Source organism: Natrix helvetica, assembly GCF_964273705.1.
Source record: "Natrix helvetica genome assembly, chromosome: 1".
In the NCBI taxonomy this organism is placed as follows: domain Eukaryota; kingdom Metazoa; phylum Chordata; class Lepidosauria; order Squamata; family Natricidae; genus Natrix; species Natrix helvetica.
The window spans coordinates 59,888,462-59,908,065 of NC_138548.1; the positions used below are offsets into that span (position 1 = coordinate 59,888,462).

At 43.6% G+C, this 19,604-nt stretch overlaps 1 protein-coding gene across 3 annotated transcripts in view; it reads right to left on the reverse strand.

Annotated features, from left to right (window-relative positions):
* Positions 1 to 19,604, reverse strand: part of PRORP (protein only RNase P catalytic subunit) — a 51,804-nt gene that overhangs the window by 25,899 nt on the left and 6,301 nt on the right. For all 3 annotated transcript variants that reach the window (XR_014174046.1, XM_081937876.1, XM_081937877.1), the window contains exons 4-5: positions 18,400 to 18,532; positions 4,019 to 4,126 (exon numbers count right to left, since the gene is read on the reverse strand). Coding sequence is in view for 2 of the 3 variants with exons in the window: in XM_081937876.1 (XP_081794002.1) it covers positions 4,019 to 4,126; positions 18,400 to 18,532 (241 nt within the window). In the remaining variant the exon portion in view is untranslated. The remainder of the gene's footprint in view (positions 1 to 4,018; positions 4,127 to 18,399; positions 18,533 to 19,604) is intronic.

Below are 19,604 nucleotides of genomic sequence, written 5' to 3' on the forward strand. Positions count from 1 at the left end.
GGGAAACAGGGTAATATATAGTGTACATATAATCACACAATAAATAGATTAATGGATCACACACATCTGGAATCACCATCAAGAAATTAGATGGACACAAACTCAAATTGTAGAGAGATTTGACTGTACCAGCCTCAACAAGGCCAGGACCAAGTATTACAAAAGTGTATCCCTAACAGCAAGAGGGGAAAGCAAACAAAGACCAATTCAGAACTTTCTTTAACTCTTGAACCTCCCAACCCTGAAAGAGGCATTACTTTACAGTCTAGTGCAGGGCTGTCAAACTCCTGGCCCGTGGACCGGATGCGTCATGCACTGGCCACACCCAGTTTAGTGAAGGGAGGGAAAGTCCCGATATGTCACGTGACACCGCCATGATGACGTGAGTTTGACACCCCAGGTCTCGTGTAATAGTACCCAGAAAGCTACTTAGCCAGATGTTTTCTTCTGTACCTTAAGGAATCATTATCAGCTATCCAAGGGATCTCTGAAATCATTGGATTTTTCTTTCTAAAAACATTACAATAATTTTATTCTGATTGTAGGTATTACTCGCAAATTGCTTTCAAGTTAATAATAATAATAATAATAAAATTTATTTCTTAGCCGCACCCTCTCCCGAAGGACTCGGGGCGGCGTACAATAAAACACATAAAAACAATATGGACAATACACACACAAAATAAACGAATACGTGTACATGGAGGAGGTGGGAAGATGAATAAAGACAGTTAAAACACAATTTAAAATCCCCTAATAAAATTCCAAAAGTCACAAAAATTAAAAAACCCATCAGGAGCAGTGTGAACGAACTATGGTTGAGCCAGGCCAGCTACTTGAAATAGGTGGGTCTTGAGCTTTATCCAGAAGGCGCGGAGGTCAGAGGTAGTCCTAATATCCGGGGGAAGGTCATTCCACAGGGCTGGGCCCACAACAGAGAAGGCTCTACTCCTAGACGCCGCCCCACGACATTGTCTGGTGGACGGCACCTGGAGGAGTCCCTCTCTGTGCGAGCGAATTGGTCGCAGGGATGTATGGGGCAAGATACGATCCCGCAAGTAGCTAGGTCCTGAGCCATGGAGCGCTTTAAAGATCGTAATCAAGACCTTGAAACGCACCTGGTAGACCACAGGGAGCCAGTGCAGCTCGCGCAGGAGAGGTGTCACATGGGAGTACCTTGTACTCCCCATAATTACCCGCGCGGCCGCGTTCTGGACCAACTGTAGTCTACGAGTGCATTTCAAGGGAAGCCCCATGTAGAGAGCATTACAGTAGTCCAGGCGAGACATCACCAGCGCATGAGTGACTGTGCGCAAGGCATCCCGGTCCAATAGGGGGCGCAATTGGCGCACCAGGCGAACCTGGTGGAATGCCCCCCTTGCCACGGCCGTCACATGGTCATCCATGGACAGCCGAGCATCCAGGACGCCCAAATTGCGCGCCCGCTCCACCGGGGCAAGTTGTACGCCCCCGATGGCCAGAGATGGAATTAACTGGTTGAACCGGGGGGCCGGGACCCACAGCCACTCCGTCTTGGAGGGGTTGAGCTTGAGTCGGTTGTCATCCATCCAGACCCGTACGGCTTCCACACACCGGGACATCACTTCGACAGCCTCGTTGGGGTGGTTCGGGGTGGAGATGTACAGCTGAGTATCATCAGCGTACAGATGGTATCCCACCCCGAAACCACGGATGATCTCACCCAGCAGCTTCATATATGTGTTGAACAGGAGCGGCGAGAGGACCGACCCCTGTGGCACCCCACAGGTAAGGGAGCTCAGAGTCGACCTCTGCTCCCCTGTCAACACACGTTGCGTCCGGCCAGAAAGGTAGGAGCCGAACCACCGTAAAACGGTGCCCCCGACCCCCAACCCCTCCAGTCGGCGCAACAAGATACCATGGTCGATGGTATCAAAAGCCGCCGAGAGGTCTAATAGGACCAGGATAGAGGAACAACCCCTATCTCTGGCCCTCCAGAGATCATCCACCAACGCGACCAAGGCCGTCTCCGTGCTGTGCCCAGGGCGGAAGCCGGACTGGCGCGGGTCTAGATAATCATTTTCCTCCAGATGCCGTGGAAACTGATAAGCCACCACACTCTCTACACTCTTTGCCAGAAAGGGAAGGTTGGAGACAGGACGATAATTGGCCAGCTCCGTGGGGTCCAGGGAAGGCTTCTTGAGCAAGGGTCTCACCACTGCCTCTTTCAAGGCGGCTGGAAGGGACCCCTCACCCAGCGAAGCGTTCACTACGCCCAGGAGCCAGTCGCGTGTAACCTCCCAGGATGCCAGTACAAGCCAGGAGGGACACGGGTCCAGTAAACATGTGGTAGGTCGCAGTCGTCCACGCACACTGTCCAAATCCTCGATGGCAACCAAGTCAAACTCCTCCCAGATAGGTCTCTCAAGACTCGCCACGGACGCCTCTACAGGACCACTGGAAGGGACCCAATCCTTCCGGATTTGAGCGATTTTATCCTGCAGATATTTCCCAAATTCCTCTGCCCTACCCTGTAAAGGGGCCTCCCGCGGCCTCTGAAATAGGAGGGAGCGGGACATCCGAAACAGGGGGCCGGGCGGTTCTCTGCGGATGCAATGAGAGTGGCACAATATTGACATTTGACCACTCTCAATGCCACAAGGTACGTCCTTAAATGGGCTCGTACCTGTGTTCGGTCAAATTCGGAACGGGAGGATCTCCAACGACTCTCTAGGCATCTCTTGCGGCGCTTCATCACCCTTAGCTCCTCGGTAAACCAAGGGGCCAGGGTGGAGCGTTGCCGCCGGAGAGGCCGCAAAGGCGCCACCCGGTTCAAGGCCTCAGTAGTCGCATTGTTCCACGCGACCACCAGGTCCTCTACCCGAGGGCGGGTCAGGGCCGCAGAAGGTGGCCCAAGCTCCATCTGGAACCTCTCTGGTTCCATCAGGCGCCTGGGGCGGAACCATCTAGTATTTTCCGGTTCCGCCTCCCCGCAGCGGGGGGTAGCACCAGGGAAGTCAAGTCGGAGGAGTGAGTGGTCTGACCATGACAGGGGAGTGATGGTTGGGTACCTTTAGCCAAATATTGCTTTCTTTCAGGAAGGAAGAAGCATGTCGTCTCTGTTGTGGCAACTGTCTTTGTAACAACAACCCCCAGAGATACATATACTGTATTTTTCCCTCCATAAGATGCACTTTTTTGTCTCCCCAAAGTGGGTTGAAGTGCCTGGGCATCTTATGGAGCAAATATTGCCGAAGCCCCCCCCCCTTGGCCTCCGCGCCAAGGGTGGGTTGCGCCCGGTTCAGCCAAACCAGTAGTAGTGGTGGCGGGTGGTCCCGCCCACCCGCTCACTTCTGCCCATGCGTAGAAGTATTGTGCGCACGCACGCACCCAAACCGGTAGTAAAAACATTTACAATCCACCACTGCTCTGCGCATCCCGTTTTTGGCCTCTGCACGCCCCATTTTCGAGTAATTCCCACATTTCAAATCTTCCAAAAATCTTTTCCCAAGTTTGGGTGAACATGCTTGTGGAGTGTCTGGCAATTTTTTCTGGAAGTTATTTGTGAGTTGTCTGGACAGTCATGATGTTGTTAAAATTATGTATTATTTTAAATATTGCAAGCTGCCAGAATCTGTCTGAAGGTAGGCAACCTCATAATCCAATCAATAATACAATCATGTGAGACGAAATGGCTGATTTAAGACCTTTTCAAAAAATCTTTAAAAATCCTGAATCCCTCCCAAAACAGTGAGGTGATCGTCTCATGTTGGAGAGAGAATGGTTTAAACACCTTAAACCTCCTTCTAACTAAAAAAATATATGCAAAACTGAGCATAAAATATCACCAGCCATTATTAAAAGTTCCCAAGCAGGTTATGAGGACAAAAAACATTCCCGAGTTTGGGGGGAAAAATCCACTTAAGAGAGATTCTCTTTTCTCTTTGCTTTACCTAATTTCTACTTTAAGCAATGAAATATAGATGTAGACATTTAAAACAAAAACACATACAATTTCTTAACACAAAACAGTACTTACAGTTTTAGATGAAGGATTTAGAGGACTCGTCTTGGCAACATTGAGGCCATCGATCACAACATCAAAAGGGGGATGTTTGTTCACAAATCTTTGAAAACGTTCTAATTCCTAAAACCAGATTTTAAAAGAAAAATAACATGTAATATATATATCTCATAGTAATCTCCTGTATTAGAATTATGTAGAATAGCCTTTAGATAAGACAAGCAGCTCATAAATCCAATAAATAAATATTCCTAAATTAGAAATGTGACCGATGCATGAAATATTTTCTATATACAAGTTATACAAAATGTACAACCTTACAAAAGCAATAAGTATTTGTCACAAATATTTAGGATAAAATATCAGTAATATAATATGTAATGTTGATTTAAAAAAAGAAAAAGAAAAATGTTGATACTGATATACAAGCTAGTTAGAATATGCCATCAATTGATTCACATCTAATGAAATTTATGGAATCAGGTTTTACTGTTATATTCAAGTGTGCAGCCTGGGCAGCCAAGGTATAGCCTCTTCTTCTATAGCCATGGTTCTTAATTTAGGCATATCCTGGAGGTAATGGAGCAATTTGTATTTGTTTGTTAGTCAAAGGTTCGATTTGGTTCTGCTACTGCCCAGAGGTTTGTGTAAAACAACTTGAGTCTGGGGGTTTTGTGGGGGTAATGACATTAAGACTGAGAAAAAGGGTAATTGGGTCCAACAGTTTAAAAACCACTGCAATATAGAAGGAAAAATCAATTGTCCAAACAAACATACAGGAGGAAAAGGTGAAAGAAACTTTACACACCTTACAGGCAGGAAGAATTACAGGCCATGATGATGGAAGAAAAATTTAGGACCTAAGTCTAGCACACCGTCTCTCAAACTTGGGAACTTTAGGATATGTGGACTTTCAGAATTCTCCAGGCAGTATGAGTGGACTTGCTGGCTGGGGGGAATTCTGGAAGTCCAAATATTTTAAAGTACAGGTACAGTACTTGATTTACAACAGTTCATTTAGTGACCAATCGAAGTTACAATGGCACTGAATGCCTTCCATATCACTTTCAAACAGTACATACAATTTGATGACTGGTTTGTCTGGACTAAACATATAAAATCAAGTTGCATATTTCTTTCTTTCCTAGGTCCATAACCCAAGGCAAATTTCTCCTATACCAATAATTTCAGTTCTTCTAAGCAAGTAGCCCCCAAAAATGGGTTCAGCATATAGTGAAAACATCAAAGGGAATTCTAGCAATTGTCTTATTTATCTGTAGAGTGTAGACAATGGGGTTTTTTGTTACTCTAGCAGCAGCTATATCTAAAGGGGGAAGAGCTCTGAATGATAATTTTTGTATTCACCATTGGAGCACTAATTAGTTTGCAGTTAGGTTTTTCACATTTTGCAGATTTCTGACCTCCTGAAGTGACAAATGAATCTGTACAATTCCCTAACTGGTTCTGGTGAAATGGAGGTGAATTCTGACCTGTGATCTATCTTTGCATAGGCAACCTAACAAGTTTAACAAAGCTAGAACTTTGTAATAACTCATTCCCTACTTTGCTTGGAAAAATAAATATGTAGGTTGTCCACAGGGATGCCCAACTCTCAGGCTGTGGCCCACTACCGGGCCATGGCCTATTCCAGTGATGGTGAACCTCTTTCTTATGGGGTGCCAAAATTGTGTGTGCACGCTATTGTGTGCCTGCGTTTGCCCACTCACCCCTCCCCGCCCACCCCGCAAATGCACACACGACCCCTTCGCCAGGCTCTGGGGGCTTTCCTGACGCCTGGGGAGGGCGAAAACGGCTTTACCCAGCCTCCTAGAGCCCTCCGGAAGCCGGAAACAGATCGTTCCCAAACTTCTGTTTAGGCTGTTGGGCCATTTTTCACCCCCCCCCCCAGCCCCCCAGCCTCCGAAGGCTTTCCTGAAGCCTGGGATGGGTGAAGACAGCCTCTCCTGACCCTCCAGAAGGGTGAAAAATTAACTGGCAGGTGCGCCGGAGCTGACAGCTGGCATGCTACCAAATATGGCTCCATGTGCCACCTGTGGCACACGTGCCATAGGTTCGCCATCACGGGCCTATTTGAAACCGGGCTGCCGGAGAGTTGGGCAAGCACATGTGCGTGAAGCAAAACTTGTGTGAAGTTCCCAAGAGCTGACCTAATTAATTTACGAGTCTCGAGACAAAGTTAAAAAAAAAACCATCATTTATTAGGACTAACATCTTGGTACGGACTTCTGTGGAGCCTAAACTGGTTTTTGCTTAATTGCATTTGAACTTTACTCCTCTAGCTCCTCCTTTCTATCATGCGTCATAGATCATATTCAGGAAGTAGGCTGTAGAAATATGAGATCCAACACTGGCCGAAGGTATGCATGGAATCCTCCCTCAAATGCCAACTTGATAATAGTCACGGCAACGCTTTAGAAGTTGACAACTTGTGTAAGGAGAGGGTGCTTGTGCTCACGAAGCTCCATTCATGCAAATGGAGCTTCGACCGTAAGTGCCCTCTGCCTAAGCTCCCCCTCCTTGTGCAAGTGGAGCTTTGCGCGTGGGCACAAAAGTGGCTGCCATTTGCGCAAGTGGAGCTTCACAAGCACTCTCTGCTCATGTGCAAAGCTCCATTTGTGGAAGTGGAAAGCGTGCACATCCGTCACTCGCATGCATTGAGCTGTGTGCACCTGTGCCTACCACTCACACACACCTGCACTGGGCCGGGCCACCAAGCTGGAAAGGTTGGGGACCACTGGTCTAACAAATCCATGCGGAACCACCCCAAAATCTGCACCCCCCACTCCCCAAGAGTCACAATGTACAGCTGAGATCCTGAGTTTATGGCTCTTTCTTTCTTCTTTCTTTCTTTCTTTCTTTCTTTCTTTCTTTCTTTCTTTCTTTCTTTCTTTCTTTCTTTCTTTCTTTCTTTCTTTCTTCTTTCTTTCATAAACCAAGATCAGTACTGGTGAAGGAGACCACCTCATCAACTTTTTGGAAATATATCCAAAGAGATATATTTGTTTGTAATTTTTAAGATTAACAATTTCTGTGGTCCCAAGGATGATAGCTGGCTTATGGTCAGGTTTTCGTAAACTCTATCGTTGAATCTGGTGGTAGGTTTTAGTTTAGTTCCTTCCACAGTCTATCATAACTATCTTTTGAATTATCCCTATTCAAAACTGAAAAGCATAAAATAATGTCGTTTTCCCCACAAGGGAGCTGCTCTAACCAACATCAATCACTTTTCTGCATTTTTAAAAATTATATATATATTTTTTAAGATATGATGAGAACTAAACACAATGCTTTAAACATGGTTTTATCACAGATTGGTATAAAGATATTATTATATTGTCAGTTCTTTTTTCTATTCACTTAATAATGATTCCAAACATCACATTTTTCTTCTTTACAGCAGCTGCACATTGAGTTGACATTTTCATTGAGCTGTCTAGCGTAACTTCCAGACCACTTTCCTGATCAGATTCTGTCAGCTTAGATCCCATTAATGGACAACTCAGATTTTTTGGTGCCAATATGCACCACTTGTTTACACTGAAGCAAATTCATTATATTGAAAGCAACCTATTGGAGCTCATCACACTCCCTTTATTTACAATCCAATTTAATATCCCATTTTCCATAGTAACCAACTAGAGATCCCCGGTAGCTTATAACGGACTTTTTCTGCTGTTTTTCCCCCCAAATAACTGTTATTCAAAATCAAGCTGCCTTCAGACTTAGATGTACACTTACATACACCATAACCAGGATCCATTTGTGTCGGATACTATTGAATTTACTGCTCTATTCACTCATCTCAATTACTATTTTAAATTAATTTTAGTATTTTTTTAAATTGCTAACAGATTTAAGAATTGGTGAGTTAACATTAATACATTAAAAGGTCATTTGTACTAAGGTAGCACATGCATGTGAAAAAGAAAATGGAGGGGTAGACATTTGACCTACCTTTCAGAAGCAGGTTTTTTTCCTAAGAAAAACTCAAATTACTCAGATTGTAATTACTTTTCATTAAAATAGTGTTTGATTTTAACAATCCAATGGTGAAGAGAGAGAAGAAGGGAAATAAGCAAATTAATGATTTGCTGAACTGTCACTACACTTCTGTCACCAATAAATCCCTGCAAAGTGATAATTATTATTAAAAGCAATTTCCTTAGTGTGATGAGAAAAATAGTAATTGAGATGAGTGAATAGAGCAGTAAATTCAATAGTATCCGACACACAATAGAATTCTGAACCTACATCAATAGAAGTAAGATGATACTAAATATACTCTAGAATATTTAGAATATCTAGAAAGAGTGCAGAGAAGAGCAACAAAGATAATTAGGGGATTGGAGACTAAAACATGAGGAACGGTTGCAGGAACTGGGTATGTCTAGTTTAATAGAAAGAAGGACTAGGGGAGACATGATAGCAGTGTTCCAATATCTCAGAGGTTGCCACCAAGAAGAGGGAGTCAAACTATTCTCCAAGGCACCTGAGGGTAGAACAAGAAGCAATGGGTGGAAACTAATCAAGGAGAGAAGCAACTTAGAACTGAGGAGAAATTTCCTGACAGTTAGAACAGTTAATCAATGGAACAGCTTGCCTCCAGAGGTTGTGAATGCCCCAACACTGGAAGTCTTTAAGAAGATGTTGGATAGCCATTTGTCTGAAATGGTATAGGGTTTCCTGCCTAGGCTGAGGGTTGGACTAGAAGACCTCCAAGGTCCCTTCCAACTCTGCTATTGTATTGTATTGTATGCGGTGAGGTCAGCAATGAGGTCTCAGGGTCCAAGCTTCAAACTATTTATCAACAGGACTCAGTAGAGGTCAGAGGAAAATGTGTAATAAGTGTCTCTATATGTACTAGAAGCAGATGATACAAGCTATCTTTATGCCAACAGAAACTTTATACATGACATCTATGAACTGTTTAATTTAGTTAAATAGAGATTAAGTAGCTCAGATTTTCATCCTTTAAATAACAAGAAAATATTACTATAATACTTTACATTAAGAAACTGTAATGAAGGAGATGTACCACATGCATATGGTCATGTGCCAGAGTAGAACTTAAATAGATTAGAACAGGGGTGTCCAAACTTGGCAACTTTAAGACTTGTGGACTTCAACTCCCAGAATTCCCCAGCCAGCAGTCTTAAAGTTGCCAAGTTTGGACACCCCTGGATTAGAACATAGAACAAAATAAGAATCATAAAAATTATCCGGAAAAAAACAATTAAACTCCAGTTAATTTATGTACCAGATTGAAGCGTAGAGAGTTGAGGTAAGGCAGCACATAAGCAACAAAGACAGAGCTGCGTAATGCCTACACCCACTGGCAGGTACAGGATTTCAAACAATGCTGGAAAGAACTGAATAATTCGAAGGGCTGCATTCAGGATGAATCAGAACAATGAAACTCTAGGTGTGTCCTCATGAGCAATAAATGGGAAACTTAAGCAGGACTAAAGTTACTTAACTGTTCTAATATGAACAGACTACTGAAGACAAAAGTTGAAGATTGAGGTGATGATTCTTATATTACCACGTTTTCTAAATCTACAAGAAGAATTGTAAGCATTTTTGAATGCTCTATGTCACCGGGACTCTTGATTGGCTACCAGCTCTTAGGCTTATTTACACAGGGTTGCATTTGTTAAATACTTATATCTCTCTGGGAAAGTCCCCTCAATCTAAGTATTGGTGGAAAGCACGCACCCTTTTAAAATTCAAATAAAAAAGACAATGTACTAATTGCATCCATTCATTCCCAGTAGTTCCACAAACTCCCTAACTTGGCTTTTTTCCAGATGGAAATGGAAGTGGCAAGTCAAGGTGTGGGATGTTGTATCTAATACAACCAAACATAAACACATTACAAACAAGTTCAAACACAGTTGACACATAATATTCGTTCCATTATCAGGAACTTATCTTGTTGAGGAACTTTTTAATTCAATGTATTATAATTGCATTATAATCTAATTATTCACAGGTACACTCTTCTTTGCAATATGACATTAGTATATTAGGCATTCATGGCATACATCATACATACATGTATACATAAATGCATGCATACATACATTTGTTATTCTTTAGTCAATCTTGAATGTTTATGAATTTGTTGTACATACAGTTCAAAAATCTAAATTACAATGCCTCTAAAAACCAGGAGTTTTTCAGTACTGTAGCAATATACTGATTACTGAACTCTTTAGGCAGGCTCAATTGCCATTTTAGGCAGTGATCAAGACCCTCATGGGAGGAAGCATCTTTCTCCTTCTGAGCACTAGCATAATTCTTGGTAACATTTAAAACCTGATACAGTGAAAAAGTAATCACTTTTCAAATTTTCCGGTTGCCAGGCACCACTCTTCCCCCCCATAATTGTGTAATTTATTTATGAATAAAATCGATGATTCACTCTACACTTTCCTCTGCACTTTGGCTGGGTAAATCAAGAACCAGTCTGACCAGACAAAACAGAATTCAAATTGTGCTAATTCTCTGCTGGACTGAAACCTGTAACAAGCAGATTTATTATTGTAGGAAACTTTTCTTGCATTAGAAATGACTTTTTACATTTTTTGTATTACCAGAAACTCTGTTTAAAGTAGCAGACCTGGCCATGATACCACAGGGAGGCAAATCCAGATGTTACAAGATTTCTACATGATCACTAGGCCAGGTAAGGTAAAGGTTCCCCCGTTCATGTGTGATAGCCGTGCCCAACTTTAGGGGTCGGTGCTCATCTCTTTCAAAGCCAAAGAGCCAGCGCTGTCCAAAGACGTTCTCCGTGATCATGTGGTGAGCATGACTAAACAGCGAAGGTGCATGGAACGCTGCTACCTTCCCACCAAGGTGGTCCCTATTTTTCTACTTGCATTTTTTTACGTGCTTTCGAACTGCTACGTTGGCTGAAGCTGGGACAAGTAATGGGAGCTCACTCCGTTACACGGCACTAGGGATTCGAACCGCTGAACTGCCGACCTTCTGATCGACAAGCTCAGTGTCTTAGCCACTGAGCCACCGCGTCTCTCTAGGCCAGCGATGGCGAACCTTTTTTGGCTCACGTGCCATAAGTGGGGGGAGCGCGGGGGGGCTCGTGTGCGGGCGTGCCGCACCCATAATGCAACGCGCCCCCCAGTGCGCATGCACGCACAACGCGCCCATTTTTGCATGCTTTTTTCGCCCTCCCCAGGCTCCAGAGGCTTTATAGGAGCCTGGGGAGGGTGAAAAGAGCCTCCCCCGGCCCCCGGAGGCTTTAGGGAACGTCCGGAGGCTTCCCTGAAGCCTTCGGAACACTTAAAACCACCCTCCGAGCAACCCGGAAGTGACCCTAACCCTAACCCTAACCCTGAACAGGCACGAGACGTGCGTCTCGATCGCCCGGGCTCGGATCGCCTCTGCCGCGTGGCGCCTCGGGCCCGGCGTCCTTGTACCGCTCCGCCCAGCCTCTGCGCACTCGCCAGCCGCCTCGATCCCTTGCGCCGCTCCGCCCAGCCTCTGCGCGCTAGCCCGGCCTTCACATCGCTGCCGCCGCCGCCAGGACGGGCTCGGCCGAAGGGAAGTCCGTCAGGCATCGCCTGACTTCCCTTCGGCCGAGCCTGTCCTGGTGGCGGCAGCGATGTAAAGGCCGGGCGAGCGCGCAGAGGCTGGGCGGAGCGGCGCAAGGGATTGAGGCGGCTGGCGAGTGCGCGCTCGCCCGGCCTTCACATCGCCGCCGCCGCCGTCGCCACCAGGACGGAGCGGCGCAAGGGATCGAGGCGGCTGGCGAGTGCGCAGAGGCTGGGCGGAGCGGTACAAGGACGCCGGGCCCGAGGCGCCGCGCGGCGGAGGCGATCCGAGCCCGGGTGATTGAGACGCACGTCTTGTGCCTGTTCAGGGACCGTCCCGAGGCTTCCCTGAAACCTTCAGAGCTCTTAAAACGACCATCCGAGCAACCCGGAAGTCGCGCCGCCCTCGCCTCCTCCTCCTCCTCTAGCCGCGCCACGCCGCCTCGATCCCAGCCTTAGGCGGCTCAACGCCACGCTCAATAGTCGCAACTCAGCTGCCTGCCGCTTTTCCCCTCCTTTGTCTCCCAGCCGGGGCGGCCCGCTGCTGAGTTGCGACTATTGCCGCCGCTGCTACCGCCGTTCACAGGACCCGCCTCTCACCCTCTTCCTCAAGTCGGCAGGCTCCGATTCATTTGCTGCCTGCCAGGCCCTGGCGCCGCATTCGAGCCGGAGGGGGAAAGGAGGAGAAGGAGAAGGACGACAACAAAGCCCCCTTCGCTTTCCCCGTCCGTCCCCCCCTTTCGGCTTAATCCTTGCGACGCCCGCGCAAAGCCCTGAGGGGACGGATTCCTGTGCGGGACACATGGCAGGAAGGCCATAGAGTCCCCCCACCCTCAGCCGTCCAGACGGTCCCTTTGGAACGCTTAAAACGACGCTTTGAGCAACCCGGAAGTCACTTCCGGTTTGCTCGGAGGGTGGTTTTAAGAGTTCCGAAGTTTGCTCGGAGGGTGGTTTTAAGAGTTTTCCGGTCCCTGAAGCCTCCGGGGGGCGGGGGAGGCTCTTTTCGCCCTCCCCAGGCTCCTATAAAGACTCTGGAGCCTGGGGAAGGCGAAAAATAGCTTTTAAAAAGGTGAACTCAGCTGGCCAGCGCGCGCATGCGCACTGGCCAGCTGACAGGGCAGAGCCTCGCGTGCCCTGACAAATGGCTCCGCGTGCCACTTGTGGCACGCGTGCCATAGGTTCGCCATCACGGCTCTAGGCCAAATACCTCATCTTTAATCCAAAGGTGTGGATTGTTAGCCCTGTGGTTGTTAAGCAAACTCACTATTTGCTATATGGTGGAAGTAAACACCAGTTATTTGACTGCTGTGAATGTGAGGCAGTTGGGGAGTATCCTAAAGTGCAATGAAATAATTGTGTGTATATTTGGGTGTGGGAGGGGGCAAACATCAGAACTTCAAAACCAGATTGTAAGTAGCTTTTGAGGGGGTATTACATCTTAGTTGTAACTAAGCTACTTGTCATAAGTCAAGGACTACTTTGTAACATGGTGTGTTGATTCAGCTAATATACTGGGAAGTACATTGAACATTATCCCATCCCAATTGTGGTCATAAATCAAGGACTACCTGTATGAATAGTGTTCTCTCAAAACAGAAGCTTTGCTTTTTTTCTTTGTGATATTTCCACCTTACAAATCTATTAGCTATAAATTTAATTTCTATTGTAAACTTATCTTAATAACATTTATATCATAATCTTCATCAAAACAGTGAGTATCACCAGTAATTCATTTATACTAAATTGCACTCCAATACAGTGACGTGCGGTGAGGTTTATGACTGGTGAGGCACTGACACAGTGCTGGGTTTCAAATATTTTTAGACTTGTGGACTTCAACTCCCAGAATTCCACAGCCAGGCATGCTCAATTCCGATTTAAAGCAACAGCATTTGTTTCCCTTCCTCCCCCTCTCTCAAACACACGCACACACACACCCAGAAGTTGGATTGGACTATCTCTCCTACCCCCTTCCCTCTCTCACTCACTCTCAAACAAACCTACACATGCACAAAAGTTGGATTGGATATCTTTTCCAGTGGCTTGAAAGCAGTTCCTCTGCCATCCCCCCCATTCCCCTGCTGCCTTCCCCAAACACCTCCACCATTGCAAATGCAGCCTGCTGTCTGGGTGGGAAATGCCTGGAACACAATAAAGCCCACCCACTCACCTCCTGCTGGCAGGCTGGGGTGAGAGGAGAGGCAGAGAAGCCAGAGGAGAGTCGATCCGAGCCTTCCAAAAGAAAGAGGCTGGGGGAAAGTGTGTGTACTACAGCATGGCTCTTTGCTTGGCTTCCTGCCTCCTCCTGTGGTCTCCTCAGTGCTCGCTTGTGCTCTCCCTCCCCAAGTGTAGTTTGATTGCAGGCGGAGCCACGTTGCCTTTTCAAACTTGTAATCAGTGAAGCTGGGCTAGATTTTTATATAGTTTTATCCAGCTGTGTGTGTGAGAGAGAAATGAATGGGGGCCTCCCTCCCTACACTTGGGGAGGGAGAGCACCAGTGAGGAGACCACAGGAGGAGGCAGGAAGCCAGGCAAAGAGCCATGCTGTAGTACGCATGCAGTTCTCCTGCCTCATAGTAGAGGGTGCTTTTTAAGAGGCTTTTTTAAACAGTTAAGCAGTCATCCACGGTGAGGCAGTAACCAGCTCAGCCTGACCTCAGCTGTCGCCTTTTTCCTTTTACATTTTTTTTCTTTTCATGATGAGAGTGCCTTACCTGACTGCACGTCACCTTGCCTTACCTGACTGCACGTCACCTTGCCTCACCTGATTGCACGTCACTGCTCCAATATAACCATAAGGAATGATTGATTAAAGTAGGGAATGACAGGTGTTTTTTAATGAGTCATTGTGACTTCATAGGAAATGGCACATGTACTATATATCCACCTGATCACTGATCACAAATGCAGATTACTCTAATAGGTAGCAAAAAATAGAGTCTCACTTCCATAGTGATGTCTACACAATTACAAAGTAAACAAAACCTACATATGGTCAAAAGTTATTTCTACCAGGATAGAAAAATAATATTTTTCTTTAGCTAAAAAATGAGAGGTCCTTTTAATGCTGCATCATAATCTTTTAGTATCTCTATAAAAACAGATTAGCACTTAAAAGCTTTTGGCCTGTATACTCTGGACAGCTATAAAAGAGGCAATTTAATGAAGTGGGCAATCCCCAAGCCTCAAAGCTTTATGTCAATCTGAATCAATATTTGTGGCTCCTAAGCTATTTCTAAGTACAACTGCTAGAAATTGACTTTTAAGGAAGGAAAGACAAAAATCTAAAATAGGCTTGAGAGAGTTCAAAACAAAGAACTACCCCACAAAACCAGGAGAATTAAAACAAAAATCCTAATTTCATTTATATGCAACTTTTAGTATACTGCCCTGCCTGCTGCACTTCTTGGTAATACGAACATATTGCTAACCCTTGTCACTAAAATTTTCCCCACTCTGTTGGCTTTTCTGTGCTGTTGTCTCGTTATATTCAATCATAAAATGATGAAATATCTTTGGGTTTAACAGCATCGGTAACATTTTTAGATCGTTGGTTACTTTGAAACCTAAAGTATCTTCAACAATCAACAGAAAACCTCCATTGTTAGCATCTATGTGTTAATGTAACCAGTAAAAGTGAGATTTAAAGGGCTATCAATGAATGGCTCATATAAATTTCTGCAAATTTTGACACTTTACATTTTTAGTAAGCCTAATAATTAGTAATGTCAAACGGTAAAAAAGGTTCTGTATTTTAGCTTTAAGTATTTGAAAGTAACAAGGAAATATTGTTTTGTACTTAATAAAAAAATTGACTTAGCAACATGAAGACTTTGTGACGTCTAAAATTATCATCAAAGATAATAGTTGCATACATGTATGTAACTACGTAAAATTTTAGACGAGTCAGTAACAAATAAACACTAAAATATATTGTATAAAAAAATCAAGGAAAGCATTAACTGTATTAACCGTATAACACACATCTGATTTCCTTTCCTTAGCTGACTGAAAAAATGATTAGTCATAAATGGAATCTCCCTAAATACCCAACTCATATCCAAATAAAAAATTCCATTATCAAAGTAATGGTTTCAGCTGTTCCCACAATAAATTCCTTCCAGAAAACCCCCCAGCTGTGTGTAAAATACCCAAACATTTCCAACCCTGAGCAATTCCGGAATGTTGCTGGTTAACCGACTTAGCAAACCATGAGCATTTACTATCATGACTGGATGAAAAATAACTTTGCTGAGTCAAACCAACCACTCTCCTGATTCAGCAGATGAGTTCCAGAAAGTTGACAGACCATCCTTATAGCGGACTACTGCCTCAAAACGTGAAAAGTGCTTTTAAACATGGAAACTTGGCAATCATTATCAATAAAAAGAAAAGACCTATCCTCCCCATAAAGTTCTCCATGTCTGCTTTAAAGACAACTTTGCAATCACCACACCTTGCACCAGTAATTCATGTCAATTACATCTCCTATTAAAAAGCTTTGGTGCCAGCTCTTCAAGAACGACGGTTTTCACCTTCAGTGAGCAATCTGTAAGGATTTTCATTTGAAATGCCTTTCTTTGTCTTTCCCAAAGAGTGTACGTATAGGCAACCCTTCGACTGGGAGGACCAGGGGCAGATTCTGACACAGCCATGCAAACTCTGCAAAGAGCCCACCCAGTTCCTTTATGATCGATTTCTGGATGCTTCTCATAGCCTTAATATTTATATATATAAATAGAGCAGTGATGGCAAACCTTTTCGGCACCGAGTGTCAAAAAGGGAGCCTGCATACTTTGTGCATGCTCATCTGGCCACAACCTGGAAGAGGAGCTGCTCAGGGGGCACGCGCGCCCCCGAAAATGAACTTCCAGTGCACGCATGCACGCAAGCCATCTAGTCTTCCGGTTACTGGCGCACATGTGCGCATGGCTATCATCTGGCCGGTGTGCACGCTCACGCAGGAAAATGGAAGACTAGCCCTTCCAGTTTTCAGCATTGCTGCACGCATGGAGGCCAGCTGATCGTCCTGCACACATGCACGCCAGAAACCCGGAAGAGGAACGGGCAACGCCACGTGTGCCAGGGATCCTTGGGCACAGGCACCTTATGTTTGCCATCATGGAAATAGAGCAATCCTTCTTTTAAAAATTCAGTACAGGTAGTTCTTGACTTAGAAATGCTCATTTAGTGACCATTTGAAGTTACGATGGCACTGAAAAAAGTGACCGCTGGTCCTCACACTTACAATCCTCTCACAGCATCCCTGTGGTAATGTAATCATGATTTGGGCACCTGGCACCCATTGCACATATTTGACAATCATAGTGTCCTACAGTCAGGCGACTTCCATTTGTGACCTTTCCAGGTAGCTTCCAATAAGCAAAGTCAATGGGGGAAACCAGCAGTGAACACTGCAATGTCTCACTTAACAGCCACACTGATTTGCTTAATAACCACATGAAAAAAAGTTGTAAAAACTGTGATGTCACACTTAGTGGCAACATTTCTGGCGTCTATTGTGATTTTAAATTGATGACTTATCTCCAAACATCTTCAAACTACCTACCTTATTAATTCCTTTCTAAGATGCTCTCACCTAATAGTTAAATAAAATCAAAATATTTATTTGGGGGCAAAATATGAGAAGATAGCTTTCAGACACTGGTCTTGTTATTAACATCTGAGATACAACAAAACCAAAACAAATGTCAGATCCAAGATACAATAGCACCATCTAGTGGCCAGTTTTCTCTCCTACCATCCATGCAATATAACTGGCTGTGTATATCCTTTGAAAGTGATTTTCAGCATATACTGTATGTTTTTCTGAATAGTTAAAGCAATCTTGTCCTTCTGGACTTCTGCCACTGCTTCACAAATCATTTTGATATCTCTGTAAGCATATACAATTATAAAGTCACTTTGCATGTGGCTTATCGTATTTGTAAGCAAATCAGTTACATGACTTAAATTATAACTACTTAAAGATTTTTGAAATGTTATGTCTCTAATAACAGCAGCAACAGCAGTAATTTATTTATTTAACTTACATACCACTCGACTCTTAACAACCCTGGGCAGCTCACAACAATTGAAAAAATTAAAATAAAATCAACAAGGTAAGATAAAAAGGAAAGGCATGGCATGTGCAATGATGCACAGCAGGGTGGATAAAAATCGATGCGTTTTTTTTAAATAAAAAATGGATTTTTAAAAAATTGTTATCACATTTATTTTAATAGAATGCTTTTGGAGTAAAAATTTATCTAAATATAGGTTTTTTTTGGATACATTAATAATTTAGTTTATTCAGCTTAGTTATGTAGCAGGAGGTTGTATATTCTGCAATATTGGGACTGTCGGCAAGTCAACAGCGGATCAGAGGAGGAGCCACTGCTGGACAGAGATGACAGTTGCTCTTTAACAATTATGATTTAAATCGAGTTGATTTAAATCAAGCCATTTTACTAGTGATTTAAATCATCTGGATTTAAATCGAAGCCACCCTGATTCACAGGATCTCATTCTTCCGTACTTAAAGACCTGGGTGATTAGCCAAGCCGTCACGGCTCTTCTAAACAATAGCGGAATTAGATCTCAGGAGGAATCTCATTCAGAAAGCAGGTGTTGCTATAGAGAAGGTACACTTCCAGGGTCTCAATAGACACCAAAGGAAATCAGAGCGTACCAACCCTGCAGGATCAATTGGCCTGGCAAATGTTATGGCAACCAGGCCTTGTGCCACGAAGTGAAGTATTATAGTGTTACAGAAAAATATAATCAAATTTAAAAAACCTTCGGTTAACTGAGACTCACCTGGGGAGATGTATTTCGAAATATATCAGTGCCTTCAATCACATCCCTTTTTATTTTTTCCTTGACATTGATGAATTCTTCTTCACTCAGATTAATATCTTCCAAAAGGTGACCACAAGAGTGACACTGCCTGCTACAGTAACAATAAAATCATATAATAATGATTTTATTATCTGCTTATAAAAGTAGATAATAAAGCATCTTAAATATGTTTTTCCTTATTATATAGTTCCAGCCTTATTACATTTACCTTTAGGCTGCTAGTACAAGATGTCCAAAAAATCTACCTATGCAAGCTCAACTAAATCAGTCTATTGAATTAGCAACTTTTTTTTGGGTTAAGCTTTGTTATAGCATGCTGGTTTCTGCAGACAGCACAGAAATGAAGTTAACTATGCTACTGGCAGGTTGGCCAAACAAATATCTAGTAATATTTTGATGGCTTATTTACAAGGCTTGATTGAATAGTTTGATAGAAAAATATTTATATTCATTAAATATTAAGTAAACTTTCAGTTATGTGTAAAAGCTTCAAGTGGGTCATTTCAACATAAACCTAAATGAATCAAGTTTGTGTATTCTTTCATTCCTTTTTCCCCAGCATAGTCACAAGAAGACATGCATCCTAAGGAGCAATAGGACAAACCTCCGTGAAATATATTTGATATTAATTAGGATTTATTGAAACTTGCCACTCAAAAATCCATGATCTGACTTTTTCAATTAATCATAATTAAGTTTAACTACACTTTACACTTTGGTCAGAACACTAAACAAACATAAATATTTTAATCTGTTCTTGGTTGTGACAAATTAAAAGAGATCGGAGTTATTTAAAGAGCCTGCACAAAGCTCAGATGTATTCAAGGGGTGTTAAATTATTGAATCATTTTTCATAAATGGCACCATTCAAAAGAAACAATAAAGAAGTCTAAGAAAGAAACAAAAAGACCAGGACACATCACCTCCAGCAGCCAACACCCAGATAAGCAGGGATTAAAACCAAGCAAACAAGCAGAAAACAATAATCAAGGAATTTAATGAAGAAAAAAAATCACATCCCCACCAAACTGGCAGGGTAAGCTACTGTACAGTACTTAAACAGGGAGCAAATCCCACACTCACTACATTTAATTTGTAGCTATTGTAATGAAAGCAGAGAACACAGTTCAATCCTGAGTTACATACAGTATATTCTCTTCCAT